The sequence below is a fragment of the Triturus cristatus genome, chromosome 3_1 (genome assembly GCF_964204655.1).
Source record: "Triturus cristatus chromosome 3_1, aTriCri1.1, whole genome shotgun sequence".
In the NCBI taxonomy this organism is placed as follows: domain Eukaryota; kingdom Metazoa; phylum Chordata; class Amphibia; order Caudata; family Salamandridae; genus Triturus; species Triturus cristatus.
The window spans coordinates 513,517,322-513,535,865 of record NC_140583.1 but is presented as its reverse complement, the minus strand read 5'-3'; the positions used below and the strand labels follow the sequence as shown (position 1 = coordinate 513,535,865).

The following is an 18,544-nucleotide window of genomic DNA, read 5'->3' as shown; positions in this document are numbered from 1 at the left end:
AGAGAGCTTGAATGCTGCGCTGCCACAATCCTATGTAAGATGCAGATTTTCTGTACCTGGCCTAGACATGCCCATTGGTGCTACAATATTGGAACCCGGTTACAAACGCATTGACTTATATGGTGCTGGAGTGGGTGGGAGGTGAACCTGTGGGCGATTTGCTTACTAAGCTAACTTAAAGAGTTCAAACTGCTGACTCAGATTTTTGTCACTGAGCCTCATTTTGACTAAGAGGGTAGCGATGCGGTGGGAAGCAGGGCTAAACCCACAAAGAAAGCCTGGTTATCTGATATGGTCTATTGTCTATTCCAATTAGAACTTTAAGCATAGGAGTTACCAAGAACATCTCAACCTAAAGATTATTGGGGTCCTATGACTGCATACCTTCTGTCCATGTCAGTAGTAGAAACTGATTTACCTACCACAGACAGATTATAATTAAGTGCCTATTGGACTGTGAGATGCATGAGATTATTGCTACTACATAATGTATTTCCTACAGTGGTATGTACAGGCGGTGCAGGACTGGGCGATATGAATGTTGCATGAGTCGCTTCTCACTTGTGATTGGGGCATGTCATTTGTTTGATACATGTAATAGTAATTAAAATCCACTAAAAAATATAAAAAAAATATTGGCAGCATGGCCAAAAAGGTATTGAACCTAGGGGCTGTCACCATTTTTATCATCTGAATTCTGCAAAGTTGAGCTCCATTTTTGCAATGAAAAGTTGTATGTTGTCATGTACCATGTTATGCAGACCTCTGTTGATCAACAAGTCCAAATATTTTAAGCCCATCACTTTCCACGTAAAGCCATGTGTATCCAGAGAGGGCCAAGGACCACATTGTGTCAGTGCCAATGTCTCACACTTGGGTCAATTAATTTTGTATCCAGAAAAAAATAAAAAGGAGTTGATCTGGGAGATGAGGCACGGAATAGAATATCCTGGATTACTCAAGGTCTGCAAAATATTATTGGCATAAAGCAATATTTTGCAGTCGGGAGTATTAATGCCCTGTATATGAGCAGACTGAAAAATGGTGGCCACCAGGGGTTCCAGGGATAATAACCACAATAGAGGGGACAGCAGCCATCTCTGCCTCGTCCCCCATAAGATTGAAAAGGTTTGTGATTTGTCCGTCACAGTCAACCTGCTCTGTGGGGGATGAGTAGAGCCATCTGACCTTCCCCAGGAAGTTGGGCTCCAAACCTGCTCTGTCCAGTGTGAGGAATAAATACCCCACTCCACCTGATCAAAAGCATTCTTGGCATCTAACTAAAGCAGGAGTTTATTGTCTTAATTGTTAAGCATTTGCCAAAATATATTTTATAGCAGGTGCATGTGGTAGCGAGAAGAGCGGCCTGGTATGAATCCCACCTTGGAGTCATGGAATAAGTTCAGAATAACCTATTAGGACCTTTCCAAGCACCTTCATATCAACATTAAGAAGCGATAACTGGAGATGCTATCACAGTGCACCCGTGCTATACAATTCTTTGAAAATTTATAGGGTACCACTATGCCTTTGATAAGGTTGTAAAAATTGAGCAGGAAGCCATACTATTAAACATGGCCCCAATGGCCTCAGAGATCTCTTCCTCCGTGAACTCACCTGCAAGAAGCTGTCTACCGGCCTCCGAATTTAGATACAGTGGGCAAGCGAACATCCAAAAAAGTCATGTTCCAGGATGGGTTCATCCCTCTTATGGCCTTGCAGGGATATGGTCTGAATTGTGTTTGTTTGCTGTGTTTTTTGACAAGAGTATCCAGTCTTGTTGGGACTTTGTGTTTTCGTGTGATCGCTGGGAAGCTGTCCTGTGGCCCCAGTGACTTGGATGCAGCCATGACTGGGATTAGGCCTATTGCTTCCTTGGACAATGTTTCATGAGACCCTGTGGATATCATTCATCCAGCTGGGCGTGGTTGGTGAGCCTATCCCTGCATCTGGATGCGCGGGCTGGGAAGGTCATCAATGGAAACCCTCTCCCTCCAATCTTTCCCCCCTCCCTCAGATCTGGGATGTTTCAGACCAGCCCCCTTCGGTGTTAATCCGGCACTTCTTGCCCAATGTCACGCTATTCCTGCTGCTTTGGAGGTGCATGTTCCAATGAACAGACCTTTGGATGTGCCTGAAAGTATCAGGGGGGAGGAGGAGGCAGAATGCTCTGTCCATGATGGGAGTCAAGTGGGACATTAGGGCGTGCTGTGAGTAAGTGAACTAAACCAGTGCAGTGCCTGTGTGGGTGAATTTCTCTATTGACTTTATGCCAAGTTTGTGCATGACCAATGGATTTCTCTGTTCATCTCATCCTCCTTCCCCAAACACATGAGAACCCTGGCTTCCGCACTGAAGCATCTGCCTCATTTTGGAACTATAGGCAGGCCTTTATTTTGAGGACGCCTGAAAAATGTTGAAGAATGCAGACCTTTCGATGATGGGCGTACCCGAGTGGGACCTGGGTGTCTGCTTTTATGTGCCAGTGGGGGGCCACCCTGCTCCCTCATCAGACTGTCTTCTACCGGGGGCCTGGTCAGCCAACCCCTCCCCAAGGGGATCAAAAGCAGAAGGGGCCCCTGGCCCCTGTGGGCACCCGGATAGCGAACTCTAGCATGGATTCCCAGTCGACATAGTATGGCTGTCCTGAGGTTCTCTTGTGTGAAAGTAAAGGCTTGAGTCTTCCCTATGCTGTGTCGCTAGTCCTTATTGTTGTAGTAAGTTTTCTGGAGTGGCTATGGAGTGGGTGCTGTACTGAGGTCTTGGATTTACTGCGTGTTTCAATCAATCAATCAATCAAGCAATTTGTAACGTGCACTACATACCCGCAAGGGTTCCAAGGCACTGAGGGAGGGGAGTGGGGGGAGCTGCAGCTCTTGGTCGAACAGCCATGTCTTGAGTTGTCTCCTGAAGGTTAGAAGGTCTTCGGTTTGTCGTAGGATGAGGGGGAGGGGGAGGGTGTTCCAGGTCTTGGCGGCGCGGTGAGAGAAGGATCTGCCTCTGGCTGTGGTTCTGCGGATGCGTGGGACTGTAGCCAGGGAGAGGTCTGCGGAGCGGAGTTTCCTGTTGGGTACGTAGAAAGAGAGTTGGCTGTTGAGGTAGGCTGGCCTGGTCTTGTTGAGTGCCTTGTGTGCGTGTATTAGGAGCTTGAAGGAGATTCTTTTGACGACAGGGAGCCAGTGCAGGTTCCTCAGATGGGGAGTGATGTGGTCGCGACGCGGGACGTCGAGGATCAGGCGTACAGAGGCATTCTGGATTCTTTGCAGTCTGTTGATGAGCTTGGTTGGGGCTCCAGCGTAGAGGGCGTTTCCGTAGTCGAGTCTACTGCTGACTAGGGCCTGGGTGACTGTTTTCCTTGTGTCTGTCTGGATCCATCTGTAGAAATTGCAGAGCATACGGAGGGTGTTGAAGCAGGTGGAGGAGACAGCGTTGACTTGTTTGGCCATGGTGAGTTTCGAGTCGAGCATAACTCCCAGGTTGCATACGTGGTTGGTGGATGTGGGGGGAGTCCCCAGCGACGCGTGCCACCAGGAGTCGTCCCATGCTGAGGGGTTGGGCCCGAGGATGAGGATCTCCGTCTTGTCTGTGTTCAGCTTAAGGCGGCTATCCTTCATCCAGTCGGCGACGGCCTTCATTCCCTGGTGGAAGTTGGATTTGGCGGCGAGGGGGTCCTTGGTGAGGGAGAGGATCAGTTGCGTGTTGTCGGCGTAGGATATTATGTTGAGGTTGTGATGTCGGGCGATGCGTGCGAGGGGTTCCATGTAGACGTTGAACAGCGTCGGGCTGAGGGAGAATCCCTGCGGGACACCGCAGATGATCTTGGAGGCTTCGGATCGGAACTGGGGAGGCGGACTCTCTGGGTTCTGCCGGAGTGGAAGGAGGAGGTCCAGTCCAGGGCCTTGTCTCACATCCCTCCATCATGGAGTCGTGTGCGTAGTGTGCAGTGGCAGACGGTGTCGAAGGCGGTGGAGAGGTCCAGAAGGATGAGGGCCGTTGTCTCGCCGTTGTCCAGTAGGGTCCTGATGTCATCTGTGGCGGCGTTGAGGGCGGTCTTGGTGCTGTGATTGTTGTGGAACCCTGACTGGGAGGGGTCCAGGATGCTGTTGTCTTCGAGGTAGCGGGTGAGCTGGCTTTTGGCTATCTTCTCGATGACCTTAGCTGGGAACGGAAGCAGGGAGATGGGCCGGAAGTTTTTGAGTTCGCTCGGGTCCACCTTGGGTTTCTTCAGTAGGGCGTTGAACTCGGCGTGTTTCCAGCTCTCAGGGAAGGTCGCGGTCTCGAAGGAGAGGTTGATGATGTTGCACAGGTGGGGTGCGATGGAGCTGCCGGCTTTGTTGAAGATGTGGTGTGGAAACAGGTCAGACTGCGAGCCGGAGTGGATTGTGCCCATGGTCTTGATTGTTTCTTCGTTGCTCACGTTGGCCCAGGTTGTCAGGGGGTTGTGGTTGGTGGGTTGTGGTGGGTCTGGCGTGTTGGAGCCTGTTAGGGTCGTCCGGGGGTTGAAGTTGTCGTGGATGTCGGCAATCTTGCGGTGGAAGAAGGTGGCAAGGGAGTCGCACAGGGCTTGTGACGGCGGGATGTCGTTGGCGTTGGAGCTGGGGTTGGAGAGTTCCTTCACGACGTTGAAGAGCTCCTTGCTTTGTGTGCGTTGTTGTTGAGACGGTCTTTGAAGGAGGTCCTCTTGGCAGTCCTGATGAGGTGGTGGTGGTTGCAGATGGCGTCTTTGTGGGCTGCGCGGTTGCCCGGTGACTGTTCGCTGTGCCATATGTTCTCCAACTTCCGGCAGGTGCGCTTTGACGCTAGGAGTTCCGGGGTGAACCAGTTGGCTCTCTTGCTGGTGTCTTTGAGGGTTTGCTTTTTCAGCAGGGCTAGGGTGTTGGCGCAGTCATCCATCCATCGTCTGAGGGTGCATGCACCATCATCCGGGTTGGAGGGGTTGGTCGGTGGGTGGAGTGCGAGGTTTGTCTGTAGTTGCACTTCGGTGATTTTGCCCCAGTGGCGTCGGGGGATCTGCAGGGTGCGGTGATGTGCGACGGGTTTCCGGAAAGTGAAGTGGATGCAGTGGTGGTCGGTCCAGGTGGGTTCGGAGACGTGGCTGAAGGAGACGTGGGGGCTTGAGGAGAAGATGGCATCGAGGGTGTGTCCGGCGATGTGTGTCGGTGTTGTGACAATCTGTTCCAGTCCGAGGTTGTCTATCAGGGTGGAGGAATTGCTGTCGTTGTTTTCTAGATAGAAGTTCAGGTCTCCAAGGAGGATGAAATCGGTGGAGGTCAGTGCGTGCGTGCTGATGAAGTCGGCGAAGGCGTCGCAGAATTTCGGTTGGGGTCCGGGTGGTCTGTAGACGAGGGTGACTCTTAGGGTGGCCTTGGGGTCTGTGTGGATTTGGAAGTGCATGTGTTCGGCGGTGCTGAGAGTGTCGTCGGTGTTTTGAGACCCTGATGGTTTTCTTGTGGATGATGGCGATTCCTCCTCCGACTCCGTTGGTGCGGTCTCTGCGGGCGATCTTGTATCCGTCAGGGATGGCTATGGCGATGTCTGGAGAGGAGGCTTCGTTCATCCAGGTCTCGGTCAGGAAGACGACGTCTGGTGATGTAGTGTTTGACATCTTCTGGGGTTTGTTCATAGAGTAGGTATTCTGTGGGGGCTGCCTTGATAATATTCTTTTCTGTTCATGGGAAACTTTCAGGTGACAATAGTCACCCCATTTGGTTTCTTTGGTGACAATAGCAGCATTGTCTAAAATTTGGAGGTTGGCAGCCTTTTGGCTTTCTGGTGCGGGTACATAGTTGGATCCCTCTGGGGTCCTGTGGCAGAGTCCTCATCCAGCTAGGAGTCCTTGCACGTCTGTGGTTGCTGCGGCCCCTTTAAGGGGTGCTCTTGCCTGCTTCTTGATCACTCCAAGGGCCGCCTACGTAGGGGATGAGGTTGTAGCCTGTCCATTTTAGGCCCAGGGATTTTTCCCATGTGGCAGGGGAGACATCTCCCCTGGTGTTACTATGCCAGTCAGGCATGCCATATTTCTTACCGTGGTCACTCGCCTAAATGCAGAGCTTGGGGACAGGGAGGGCGCTCCCAGTGCAGGCAACGCACCCCGTATCATGGTGCTGCCTTGCTTGTACCACTTCCTCCCTTGGGGAGGTGACAGGGTGGTGACAAAGGCTGTGCATGGTCTGGTTGCTACCGCCATTGTCCCTACATGTCTTGGCCAAGATTCCCACAAAGTCTTGGGTGATGCAATGGGCCTGTGTGTGTCATAGTCTTGAGCATTCAGCTCCTCACATAACCTACATGCTACCCTTTTGGCTGTGTCTACCAAGAAGTGGTGTGCGTGGCTGGTCCACTGCCGAGCTAGTTCATACAACTCTAAGAGATTTTCCTTATAGTCAAAGACTACCCTTTTGATGGGGGCTCACCGGTCTGGGATCACCCTGGCTGGTGTTCCTGTGGCGTGGGAGGATGTTGCTGCTTTGTGTCCTATATGAGAGACTCCAGGGGAGGAGCAGACTATAGTTCCATCCTTGGTGAACTGGATGGACATCCTTAGCTTGGACAATATGTCCCATCCCAACATGTTATAGTCAGGGAGGACGGATAGTACAACAGCTGTTCCCTGATCCTATTCCCTCTTAAGCCCCCCTATTCTCAGCTCGATGGGTTGTGTGAGTTGGACCTTGGCCATGGAACCCGAGAATTCCTGCACTTTGATAATGGCTTTGATATAGGGGCTGCTCCTTCCCTTCTCCATGGCCTTGCCACCCCTGAACCAGAAAGTGGTATGGTGTCTCACTTATTAGCATCATGACCATGCAGTTGTCCTGGGCTGTCAGTGGGGTGAGCATGTCTTTAAGTACCTGGGTGGTCCTTGGCATGCACTCTCTGCCTTCCCCCTGTATTGGCGGACCCCACCCTATGCTTTTGCCCTTGCTGTCAGATTTGAAGGAGTTGGAGCTTTCCTCCCTGAGGTTGCTAACTCTGGGGTTGTAAGTGTTGCATGTTCAGGCCACTCTGAGGATGGCCCATAGTCTTACCAGGGCAATTTTCATATCTCTTTCTTGGCCCACATGTCTGGCCTGAATGTAAGTTTTGTTTTGTTTTATGATGTTGGTATCGAATGTTCTCCCCTCAGGCCAAGGAAATGCATATGCTTTTGTGTGGGGATGCTACTCGCAGCAATATCTCTCTAGTCTTCAAGCCTGGGTCGGGAACCTCACTTGCATGTGGTCTAGTGGAGTCTCCATGATGTATTGGGGAACTTGTTTTAGAGATTTTTCTAGTTTTGATTGTCTCAAGATGTTTTTTAAATTATAACACATTTTACTCTAATTGTGGGCAACTGTGTTCACAGGGTGGTACCAAAAACAAGCAACACAGCATCAATGAATGCATTAAATGGAAACATCTAAAAGAGACAAAAAGAGCAAAGGTTGACAGGAATAGAATTAATATTTTGTCCAAAAAACTTTAGCCTCCTCCATGTGCCTATAGCTCGAGGAGAGGGGATGCTCCATGTAATACAGGGAGCTCAGTGAGCCTGTTCAGTGGACAAAAATAGCAACGATTTGCACAGAGAAAAGGAAGCCTACCAATTTTTGGCCCTCTGTTGCCAGACACAAGCTACACCTTATTTTCCAAGGTTATTCTCCCAAACATTCTGAATTACACCTTATATCACACTGGGGGTGAATGTTTTTATTTGTTCTGCATTCCATCCATCATTTGTGTGTCTTTTGTTTCCTTCCCTAACTGCGCCGTGTATGTCCAGAGATGGATCCTGGGCTCACTGTGCCACTGGATTCAAGCTAGCCTGCTGATGAGGTGTGAACCCCCGAAAATGGTCCCAGGATGCATGTTTCTAATACAGGGAAGACCTGGCCTAGCTGTTCGGGCTGGACTGTTCCCATGGAAAGCAGGGTCAAGACTGATTTGCATATGGCTGGGTCTAAACTGGAATGGTGTTGCATGCAAAAAAATGATTGATTTAATCTAGATCTGTGACTAGGGGTGAATGTTTGATTGGTTCAGCATTCCGTCCATTATTTGTTCTTTTTGCATTTGTCGTCCTAAGTGGGAAGGGTGTGCCTGGACATGGTTGCTGTGTTCGCTACGCCACGAGATTCAAGCTAGCCTGGCTGGGACTGTTCCCATGGGGAGCAGGGTCAAGATTGATTTGCATATGACTGGTTCTAAACTGGAATGGCATGGCGTGCAAACAAACGATTGATGTAACCCAGATCTGTGACTGAGAGTGAATGTTTGATTGGTTTAGCATTCCATCCACCATCTGTTCTTTTTGCAATGGTTGAGTGACAGGCGGCTCGAGAGCTTCAGCAGGAGTCAACTATCTTGTGTGCAGTCAGGCTCCACCTCTTGGTTTTTTCCAATATTACATGTTTTCCATTAAGACTGCATTAACGCATAGATGCTAATTGTAGACAGGAATCATCTTTATTCACAATTTTATTGATGATAGCTGGTATTTTAAAATTGCTAACACTCACTCCCATCTTTGCTTGTGACACATGGACTTTTTATTTCTAGGGAAGCTGGAGTTTTAATCATTAAAGACGATGTTCCTTAAACTTATTTCCCATATGAAGCAATATTTTCTTTATACATTGTGGAATGTTTTAATGAATAGCACATTAAAGAGACACCTGCAGAGTGTACTGTTTTTATCTTCTTCCGGATAGTGTACATTTGAACAATGTAGAGGAAAGCTTGTATTTTGAAAAACCTCAAGATCTTAAAAAGTATGAAATTGTATCATCTTGCTTTCACCTGATTGGACAGCCTATAAGAGAACTGGTACAAATGTGCAAACAATTTAGATTTCTTTCTGTTGTTTTTTCAAACCTGTTAGAGACAGAATAGAGACCTTTTAGAGAGTAGTCTTTTAGTGAGAGCCCCCTCAGAGTCTACTGAACTTCTTTGCCATTCCGTTTTCCTCTAATGAGGTGACCCCATGTTTGGTTTATCCTCTGTTTTACATGACTTTTATTTTACTTGCTTTTATATCATTTGATGCTAAATGAGTCTGAAAAATAATTTATGCTAACCTGATTTTTACCTTCAGTTGTTTCTATAATCTGTAAACTGCTGTCTCAATATAATGTGCACTTGTGATGTAAAGCGATCTGACACTCTACATCGTAATAAGTGGTGCTATAATATAATTAAATAAAAATAATTTAGTTATTTAAATAAATACCTTAGTTATTTAAATGTTTGTGTACAAACTCATACAGATAGTAATTCCTGACATTCTTACAGTGTTTGTATGTCACAAAGGGACGAGGCTACTTCCTTAAACAACTGCAAAGCTAAAAATAAAAAAGGGGGACTTTGTGTAAACTTAACAACACAAGATTATGTAACAAGTACTGTTTGCAAAATATAAGACACCCTAATTATATTTGGATATCAATATGCTTTTAAAAACAGAGTCTATCCCCCATACAACCACAACTTGGTAACACTTCTTACATAATTTCGCAAATGTGTAAGTAAATAACCAGAAAATGTCCACCACTCATCCAGTATAAATGGCCTGTTTACTTTTAGACACTAGAAAGAGACTCTTCCCCCGACAGGTGCTTGAACAAAAATGTGTTCACAAGCACTGTTTTATAGCATTATTCCATTGCTTACACAAACCAAGCTCTACTCAGTGCAACTGTGTATTGAACCCAAGACATGGTATTTAAATTAAAAAAAACTTTGACACCAATCTGTGATGGGCCTGTAAAGAATATCCAGGGACTTAGAATGTGTTTTCTTTAAATATAAATGCCTTACACCATTCTGGGAAAAGAATATAATCACCCTCAACAATATATTTAACACATATGTAGATTTAGACTTCCCAATGATACTTTTAGGGCCCCATGCAGCCGCTACCTATTTATCCCTGCCGGATACAGCACTTGCGCTGTCAGATCTTTTCCTGACAAGAGCACTAATTTATTAAAGTCTCAGAAACTTTTACAAAACACACTCACTGGATGATGTCATCAGTGATGTCATTTGAGATATCTTCAGTGTGATGTAATATTTGAGGTCATGAAGAAACACCTAGGGCGTGCCCGCTTGGTATTGCCTGCTTGGTTTTGTTCCGAAACCTAGGAGGGGAAAAATGCATTGGAGCCCATGTTGCCTTGAAACACACAAGTGTAAATGGGAAGGGAAGCGGAAGAGAAGTAGCACCCATGATTAGGGGGTCAAGTGACAGCAGGAGTTGCAGAGGAACAGGAGGGACTTGAATGAAGTAAAAATAAAAATATCCCCTGCTGAGGATCTTGAATACATATTTCCATGAAATCCTCTGTACTGCTCCTGAGACATGGGAGAGCATGGGGGAATGGCTACATAAGAATAGGAACTGGGAAATAGTTAAGTGTCAGTGCTCCTTGCAATGAGTTGGGGATTTAGATGTTGGTAACAAGCAGCATGATGATTGTACCATATCAGGTTGTTGTTATTGTTCTTGTTTTGATTTTTGTTTGTATTCCTTTTCTTTGATATGTGTTGATGCTCTTCGTACCACTGAGTGCATTGGTCTTTATAGCATGACCCAATCTAGGGCAAAGTTATATTTAGCTCAGGTAACTATAACTGCTGAGTTTCTATGGTTTTATGTATGCGAAATCTGAGCCTTAGTATAACCATTGATTTTTTCATTGAATTTTTAAGATTTTTTAAATTCTATTTCTTAACTTTAACTTCCTTGTACCCTTAAGTTTTTTCAGTGAATTTCTACTTTAAAAAAAAGTTATTTCCTAACTATAATGTCCAAATAAGCGTTGTTTTTTTTGTGAATTTCGAAGGTTTTGTAATTTGTTTTCCTATCTGTAACCTGTAACCTTTGAGAGTGGGTATGTGAGTGGTTGCATAGGTTGGTGAGAGGGTTTGTGAGTGGCTGTATGGGGCTGTGCTTTGGTGTGTGACTGGCTGCATGGGTCTGTGAGTGGGTGTGTGTGTGGCTGTATGGGTCCGAGAGTGGGTGTGGCAGCATGGGTCTGTGAAAGGGTGTGTGAGTAGCTGTATGGGTGTGTGAGTGGGAGTAGTTTTGATGGTGTGTGAGTGGGTGTGTGAGTGGTTTTGTCGGACAGGGAGTGGGTCAGTGAGTGGAAGAGTGAATGGCTGCATGGGTCTGTGATTGGGTGCGTAAATAGCTGTGTGGTGCGTAAGTGGGTTTGTGAGTGACTGTATAGGTCTGTGAGTGGGTTTGTGAGTCACTGTATGGGTCTGTGAGTAGGTCTGTGAGTGGCTATTTTAGTGGCTATATGGGTCTGTAAGTGGCTGTGTGAGTGACTGAATGGGTCGGTGAGTGGGTGTGTGAATGGTTTTGTGGGTGTGTGAGTAGCTGAATGGGTCTGTGAGTAGTTGTGTAAGTGGGTGTGTGAGTGGCTGTATGGGTCTGTGAGTGAATGTGTGAGTGGTTTTTTGGGTGCGTGAGTGGGAGTGGCTGTGTGGCTGTTTGGGTCTGTGAGTGGCTGAACGAGTGTGTGAGTGGGTGTCTGTGTGGATGTGTCAGTAGCTGTGTATGTGACTGGGCCACAGAACAGAGTGCTAACTTGTTGGGTAAATGTCTAGTGCATATTCTACAATACAGCTGCATAATGGACCAGGAAAAAATAGCTCCAGTGACCTTCTGTGCATTTAATTTCAGCAATGTACTTTTTCCTCAAGCGTCTTTTTCCTGAAATCTGTGATAATATGAATCCTCCTATAGAAAAGATGACAAGACTACAAAGGGGTGAATCTTCACCAAAAAACTGTACTTCCTCTTAACTATATGAAGTAAGTGCTTCTTTGTTTGGTGAAGATGTCCTCATATTCCTCTGCATAGAGATTGTGTCACCAAAATCGGTGGGAAACGCACTCAGGGGGGCTTTTGGTAAGCTGACCATCAACATGGAAAAAGGTTGGAAGACCTCTGCCTACTGCTAAGGTGAACGGTGCGGGCCAAATGAGGAGAACTTGCAAGTGATTTTGCACATTTGCATACTCGTAGTAATTTAAAGGGAGAACCATACACTCTGCACTCACCAGGAGATGACTAGAAAGAACCCACTCATCGAAGTTACTACAGATCGCGCTGGACTAGATCAACAATGCGTTCATCTCCTGCAAGGATTTCAGATAATTTTTCACTGTGGGATTGCCAAGAATATGCACTTGCTTTGCCTTTGCCAAGTTCAAAAAGTTAGGATAATTTGGCCTTTACAGAAGGGGAGGGAAGCCGCATGCCCCCCTCCAGGTGCCAATTTCAGCCCCAGACATCCCATGCTCCAGGGTCCAGCCAAGAATGGGGGACTACACAGACACCTTCCGCGGGCCAATTTTGGTCCAGGGAACCACATTGCCAGGATCCTGGCCAATTACTGTAAAGGGGAAGGCCACGTGGCCCCCTTCCCCGAGATGGTTTTGGCCTTGGGGACCACAATGCCGGGCCTTGGCCAATACACTGGAAGGGAAGGTGAGTCACGTGGCCTCACTCCCAGGGCTGATTTTGGCACCGGAGACCCCATCCCCTGCACCTGGCTACTTGATGCTAGGAGCCCTGCCCCACCCAGGGCGCCCAGGGTGCTCTTTTGAGACCATGGGGTGCGAGATGGCATTTTTCCAGCATGGAGGGAGCAGCAAAAAATGGTGCTCCCTGCGTGCGGAAGCAATTCTTCCATCTCTTTTCCTGCCCACTTGACAGCAGGCAGAAACTGATGAAAAGTCCGCTTCCTCTGGGCAAGAGCAGTTTTTGGAGCATTTTTCCTGCTCCCGCGTGCTGGGAGTGGATTACTATTTGCAGTTTTTTGGCAGGAGTTGTCAAAGCTCCTGGAAATCGAAAGCAAACATCTATGTCCTGAGGGTTGGCACCTCGGGACATATGAAGCCGAAACTGGGAGGTTGCGGTCCCCAGGGCCATTAATGGAGGGGGGCCATGTGGCACCTTACTTTTCCGATAATCGTGTCATATGTGAGCATGAAGTAATTGATGTCCCCCGTTTGTTATGTTTTTAGTGCCATGTGAGCAAACAAAGCACTCCATGTGATATTTCCCTTTTGTTATATGTGTTACAAATATTTCTTTGTGAAATATATTTTACACTATGTCAACCAATGCACTCTTATCCTAGATCACAAGGACCTCAAGAAAGAATTTGCAGTACAGAGAGCTGCAATTAAATTTTTCTTTTCCTTTATGTTTTTTCTCCTGTTTGGGGCCGCGACACCATAGCACCGCTATATACAGTACAGACGCAGATCAGTACCTGCTTCTTCTTTTTTTGATGCTATTCTTTTTCTCCAGGTGTTGATGATATTTGTGTAATTATAATTATATTTATTTTATTTCTGAAAAAGGAAAGAGTGTTTTACCAGGATATACATTTTTCAATTCCTCGTTCATGTATATCACTTTCTTCAATTCCTTATTCGCGCAAATCAATGTTTATCGGTTAGTCATGTGGTTTCTCCGATTATTTGGAAAATGCTGTTATAAATACAGGTCTTGTGATACTTTGCACAGAACCTTTGGCTGGCATGATTAGCAAAGTTGAAGTCAGGAGCAGTAGGTACACACGCATGTCAATGAATCGCATGAACTAATTTCAATACTTCACCAGAATGCATTGGTTTGGAGAGACAAAAATCATCTACATGAGTCGTATGTTGTCAATTTATTGGTCACACCAACGCGTACATCGAGGCACAAACTACTTGTAAAATTCCTCTTTAGGTTGCTTATCTAAATGAAACAGCGGTATTTCCCATAAAATGCAAATCACTAACGGTAAATGTCGACGTCATACGCACACTGAAAATGAGAAGCAACAACAGATTTTAGCTAGCCACAAAAATAAATTTCGGGCGGAGCCCTAACTGTGAGTAAAAAGATAATCGGTATTAGATAAACTGTGTGAAAGAACATTAGAGTATATTTACAAGGCGGCAATAAAAAATTATCGCCGCTTTTGCGGCCGTTTTCGGCCGAAAGCGGCGATAATTTTATCCCCTAATTAGCAAGGTCACACTAACGCGTGAAACCTTGCTTTAGCGCACAAAATCTTAACGCCCAGCTTTGCATCTCTAATGAGAAGCAAAGTCGGCGTTCCTGACCTAACATGACAGGAGAAATGTCGCTAAGCGACATTTCTCCTGTCTCTAAGCGACATTTCTCATTTCTCCTTTCTCCTATCATCAAGCCCCACGCTATGAAGCATAGCGACAAGGAAAGTAGCAATAACCCCTGTTATCGCTACTTTCCTTACGCCTGATTCAGGATTGACTTAGCCATGATATCCTATGGAAGGTGGATATCAGGCTAAGAGTTTTTTTCACGTCTAATTTGCAAAAAACATAAATGCCAGGGCTCTCATCGGGAGGCCACCCCAGCTTCCCCCACCCATTGCCCCTGGTAGCGTTGTGAATGATAGTAACAAAACAACTACTAACCATCACACCGCTACAGGTGTGACAATTCAGACAGTTTGAGGCCCCCAAGGCTATAAGAATGGCTTGGGAGAAGGTTTTAGTTGTTTTAAATGTATATTGAATTAATGAACATCTGTTGTTTTGGCTATCCCTGAATCACACAAACAGCGCCACCATGTGGCAGCTCTCATAAGTGCCGGGGCCGAGCACCGGAACCACTGCCCCAAATTAAGCACTGGTTCATGTTCTACAGGAGTTCTATTAAGTGACAGATTGTTTTTTCTAGAAATCCTAGTCTTTGTTTAGTTTGTATTGTTGTACTTCTTCAGTCAAAATAAATAGGATCAGATTGTTCAAGATGAACAGGCTATCTTAGTGTTAGAAAGAGGCATTCATGATTTCTGCCCCTGTGTTTAAGGACTGATGACCCCCAAGGACAGCTTTGTTGTATCTTCTATCAATATGTTTCATTTAGAATTGACAGATCATAACTCCTGAAAAACAAAAGTGGGGGACTAACCAAGTTAGGCATTATGCAAGTGACAGCATTTCGCATGATATCACAGCATATGACATAGCACGTGGCATCACTGGAAGTGATGTAAATCTAAACGGAAGGCCCCCCCTAGGGTGATTAGAGGTCCAAGAGAAGGGGGGAGAAGCAACCAAAAAAATAATCTAGGAAGACTCTTTCAGGACCTATATTATTTTAACAAAGACTTAAACAAGTTCTCACCTGCCAACAATGCATAGAAAATTAAGCAAAGAGAGGTATTTATTTAGTAACCATTTTTATTTTTTCACTTTTTTTCAATTTAAGTGGAATCTATTTAAAAAATACTATCCATTATTTTGTAAACACTTCACATGTATATTCATTTAATAATATATAGGACATAAAGCATTTATATTTGAGTGTACATAACCCCGTGACTAATATAGCACAAAACAATTCATACTCTCAAACATACATCAATCATACTCATACCCTTAAAATAGCAATAAACATTTAGAGGTTTGGCATAGTCTCCCAAAGAGATTTGAAAGAAAAGAGACAACAATAAGCACAGTTTTTTCTGATAGTGCTGGGTTTCTGGAGACCTCTCCTCTAGATGGGAAGGGTAGGCCTACGCGCGTTTCGGTGAGGAAACACCTTCTTCAGGGCCACCAACAGGAGGGGCATCAAGCCCTAAATGAAACGGGGTTATCTTAATAACAAAGTACGTAAATAGAATGCCAGTCAGGATAGTGGCGTTTATAGGCAATCTCATCTGTTCAATAAGTTTCAAGGCACTCTGCGTCCTTACGCATTTACGAGCGTAATGACATTACTAGTCCGGAAGCGTGTAGAGACTCTTGCAGTACGGTTTGCGTTCTGCGCTATCCGCTGTGAGGTTTCAGCCAAGGAGGTCCGATGTAAGAGCAGCTTGTATAACCTCCTTTTTGAATGGTAGTGGATTTACTAATCCAAATGCATGTAAATTCTTCTTAGAACATGAATTAGGCTCCGCGCGATATGTTGTCACCACTAGTACGATTGGCTCTTACTGCTGCTGAGGGTGCCTCCGATTATCGCAGAGTGTCGGTCCAGCTCAGACATCACCATAAGGAAGTACATGAATAATGGATAGTATTTTTTAAATAGATTCCACTTAAATTGAAAAAAAGTGAAAAAATAAAAATGGTTACTAAATAAATACCTCTCTTTGCTTAATTTTCTATGCTATGTTGGCAGGTGAGAACTTGTTTAAGTCTTTGTTAAAATAATATAGGTCCTGAAAGAGTCTTCCTAGATTAGATTATTATCACTGGAAGTGATGTCAGATCGTAAGACCTCCCACATCTGTTTAGCAGGTCTATCATGAGCACATTTGAGTGCATTACAATATTCAAACTAGATTTTGTGTCGGGTTCTGCCAAAAAGTGTTGTAACCCCAACGCCCAATCTGGGCCTCAACATATACATTTATTTTTTAATGCCCAGCCACAGAGAAATTGGTCACAAGGAGAAACGTGGCACTGAATCTGCTTTGCCTCATTGGTTTTAAAGCCTCTATTTTAAAATATCTCATAGGATTAACGCACCTGTTGCAGAGATCTTTGTGTGCTAACTAAATCGCAGGGAATAATAATAATGGTAAAATAACCTTGCAGGTTAATGTATTTGCTGGAGATATCTGTGTTTTGTCTAGTCCAGTTTGGAATGTAAGTAGCGTAGAAGGTCAATATGTCTCTGCAAAGCACAATTTCAGTTTTTTAATGTACATTAATAAGTGGGTTACTGCTTTTAACACATAGATCCTTTTGTTATTTACAGTTCATAAATTGTAATCCTTCTAATATAACACAGTGAGCTATGAAGGATATGTGGCTCCTACACCTTGTAACTCTCACTGCCTTATGTAAAGCATCTTGCACATTGTTTTACACACATATGATTTATTGTCAAATGTATAATGTGTATGTGTGACGTAAGGCACCCTGCAATGGGATGGGTAGAACTACAGTCCTATAAAAGAAATAAAACAAAATAGTGGTATTTAAATTGTTATTGTGTAACCACTTGGGCCATCACATCTGACATTCTTACAATGAACAGTCATCTTTTATATACAGAGACTGATCAAAGTCAAAAGCATGCCTCTCAAGTATTTACAAAGGGACAACAAGCTGTGTGCCTTATTTCCCTTTCATTGCATTTGCATTGCATTTGCATTTGCATCTAGGCTTGAGGCTCCAGAAAGCTCCTGCCAGGATACTCCAGCAAGAGGAAGACTGATTGCCCCCTAACTTCGGCCTTAGTTATAGGCCCAGCTGGAATCTGATAATCCCCTTTCTCGCCTGCACGTTGCTGCTCCAAAGGAAGCAATGTGCAGGCGCTGCTGAATATGTCCTGTGTCTGAAAATGACACCTGGTCAAGTTTACCATACTTCTGTGGGACCCAAACTCTCGGCAGGGTAGACAGCATCCGCCCTGTGAAGAGTGGTTAGACACTGTCTACCTGTGTGTACCCTCGACTTGTGCCCTGGTTGAAGACCTGATGAACACTCTTTGAAACATCATATTTAAACATTATGTTAAAGAAATTAAAATAGGAAAGTGTCTACTTTAAATGTCATGTGACAGTGACTCATAATACACAAACACACAAACGCATCAGTATGTTAGGACCTACCTGCGTCAGCTCAAACTGTGAAGAAAATCTTCGTGCCACGTTGTCAATCAAACCTTTGAAGGAAAAGGAACTTCCACTGTATCTGAAAAGGGTGAGACAACATTGAAATGCTAGGTTGTGTATAGAGCCGACTTCCTATTGTTAATGAGTGTTACATTTATTCTTTACTCGTGGTGTGCACCTGATTTTTATTTAATTTCAGCCTCCCACTGTGGGAGGATATCCCTTACCCAGCCTCACCCCACAGATGAAATATCACCCTTGGTAGTGGCTTCCAATAACTTGAAGGAAGAAAGGTCGGTTTCGCAATTCTGAATTAAAGGTGACAGAACACCAGTGCCACCCTTTCCATTGCGCCCCAACCCAAAATGCGAGGCTACACCAGGGGATATCTGCTAGTGGATTGTCTCCTTTGTATTCACAAGAATTTCCTGCGGGGAGACATGGTAGCCCTGAGATAGCCATGTGATGGGAGTTGTTCTTCCATAGTGATGCCTTCTTAAAAGTCACATCAGATGTATGGTACTAGTAAAGGTGTATTTTTTTTAACTTATTGGTGTAACCCTAGATATTTGGGGCAACTAGTCAATGCATCAAGGAAATCTGTTTTCTCTTTCCTCTAAAAGAGAATTGGTGCACCCAATCAGCAAGGTATTTTTCCCTCTTATCCACCCTTGCCCTGGGTACACTTTACCCAGGGCAAGGGTGGTAAAGCGGTCACCAGGGCTGCAGCACTATATTTTGCCACCCTGTCTGACCAAGTAAAAGTATGTCTGCAGGTCTGCCATTGCAGCCCACAACAAGCGACCTTTCTGCTCGAGAGCGACTCTGCGCACACCATGTGCTGAAGAGTCAAACCACTGCCTTAATCTAAGTAAGTCACTCTTAAGGATGTCATCCTGAGCCCAGGGGGAAGAGTGAATTATGTTAAAGGTGTG

General features: G+C 45.2%; 1 protein-coding gene across 1 annotated transcript in view; it reads right to left on the bottom strand.

The window, feature by feature from the left end:
- The window catches only part of LOC146860510 (aminopeptidase N-like), a 438,299-nt gene that overhangs the window by 28,970 nt on the left and 390,785 nt on the right, over nt 1-18,544 (bottom strand). The window contains exon 19 of the mRNA XM_085644422.1: nt 17,607-17,688. Coding sequence (XP_085500548.1) covers nt 17,607-17,688 — 82 coding nt within the window. The remainder of the gene's footprint in view (nt 1-17,606; nt 17,689-18,544) is intronic.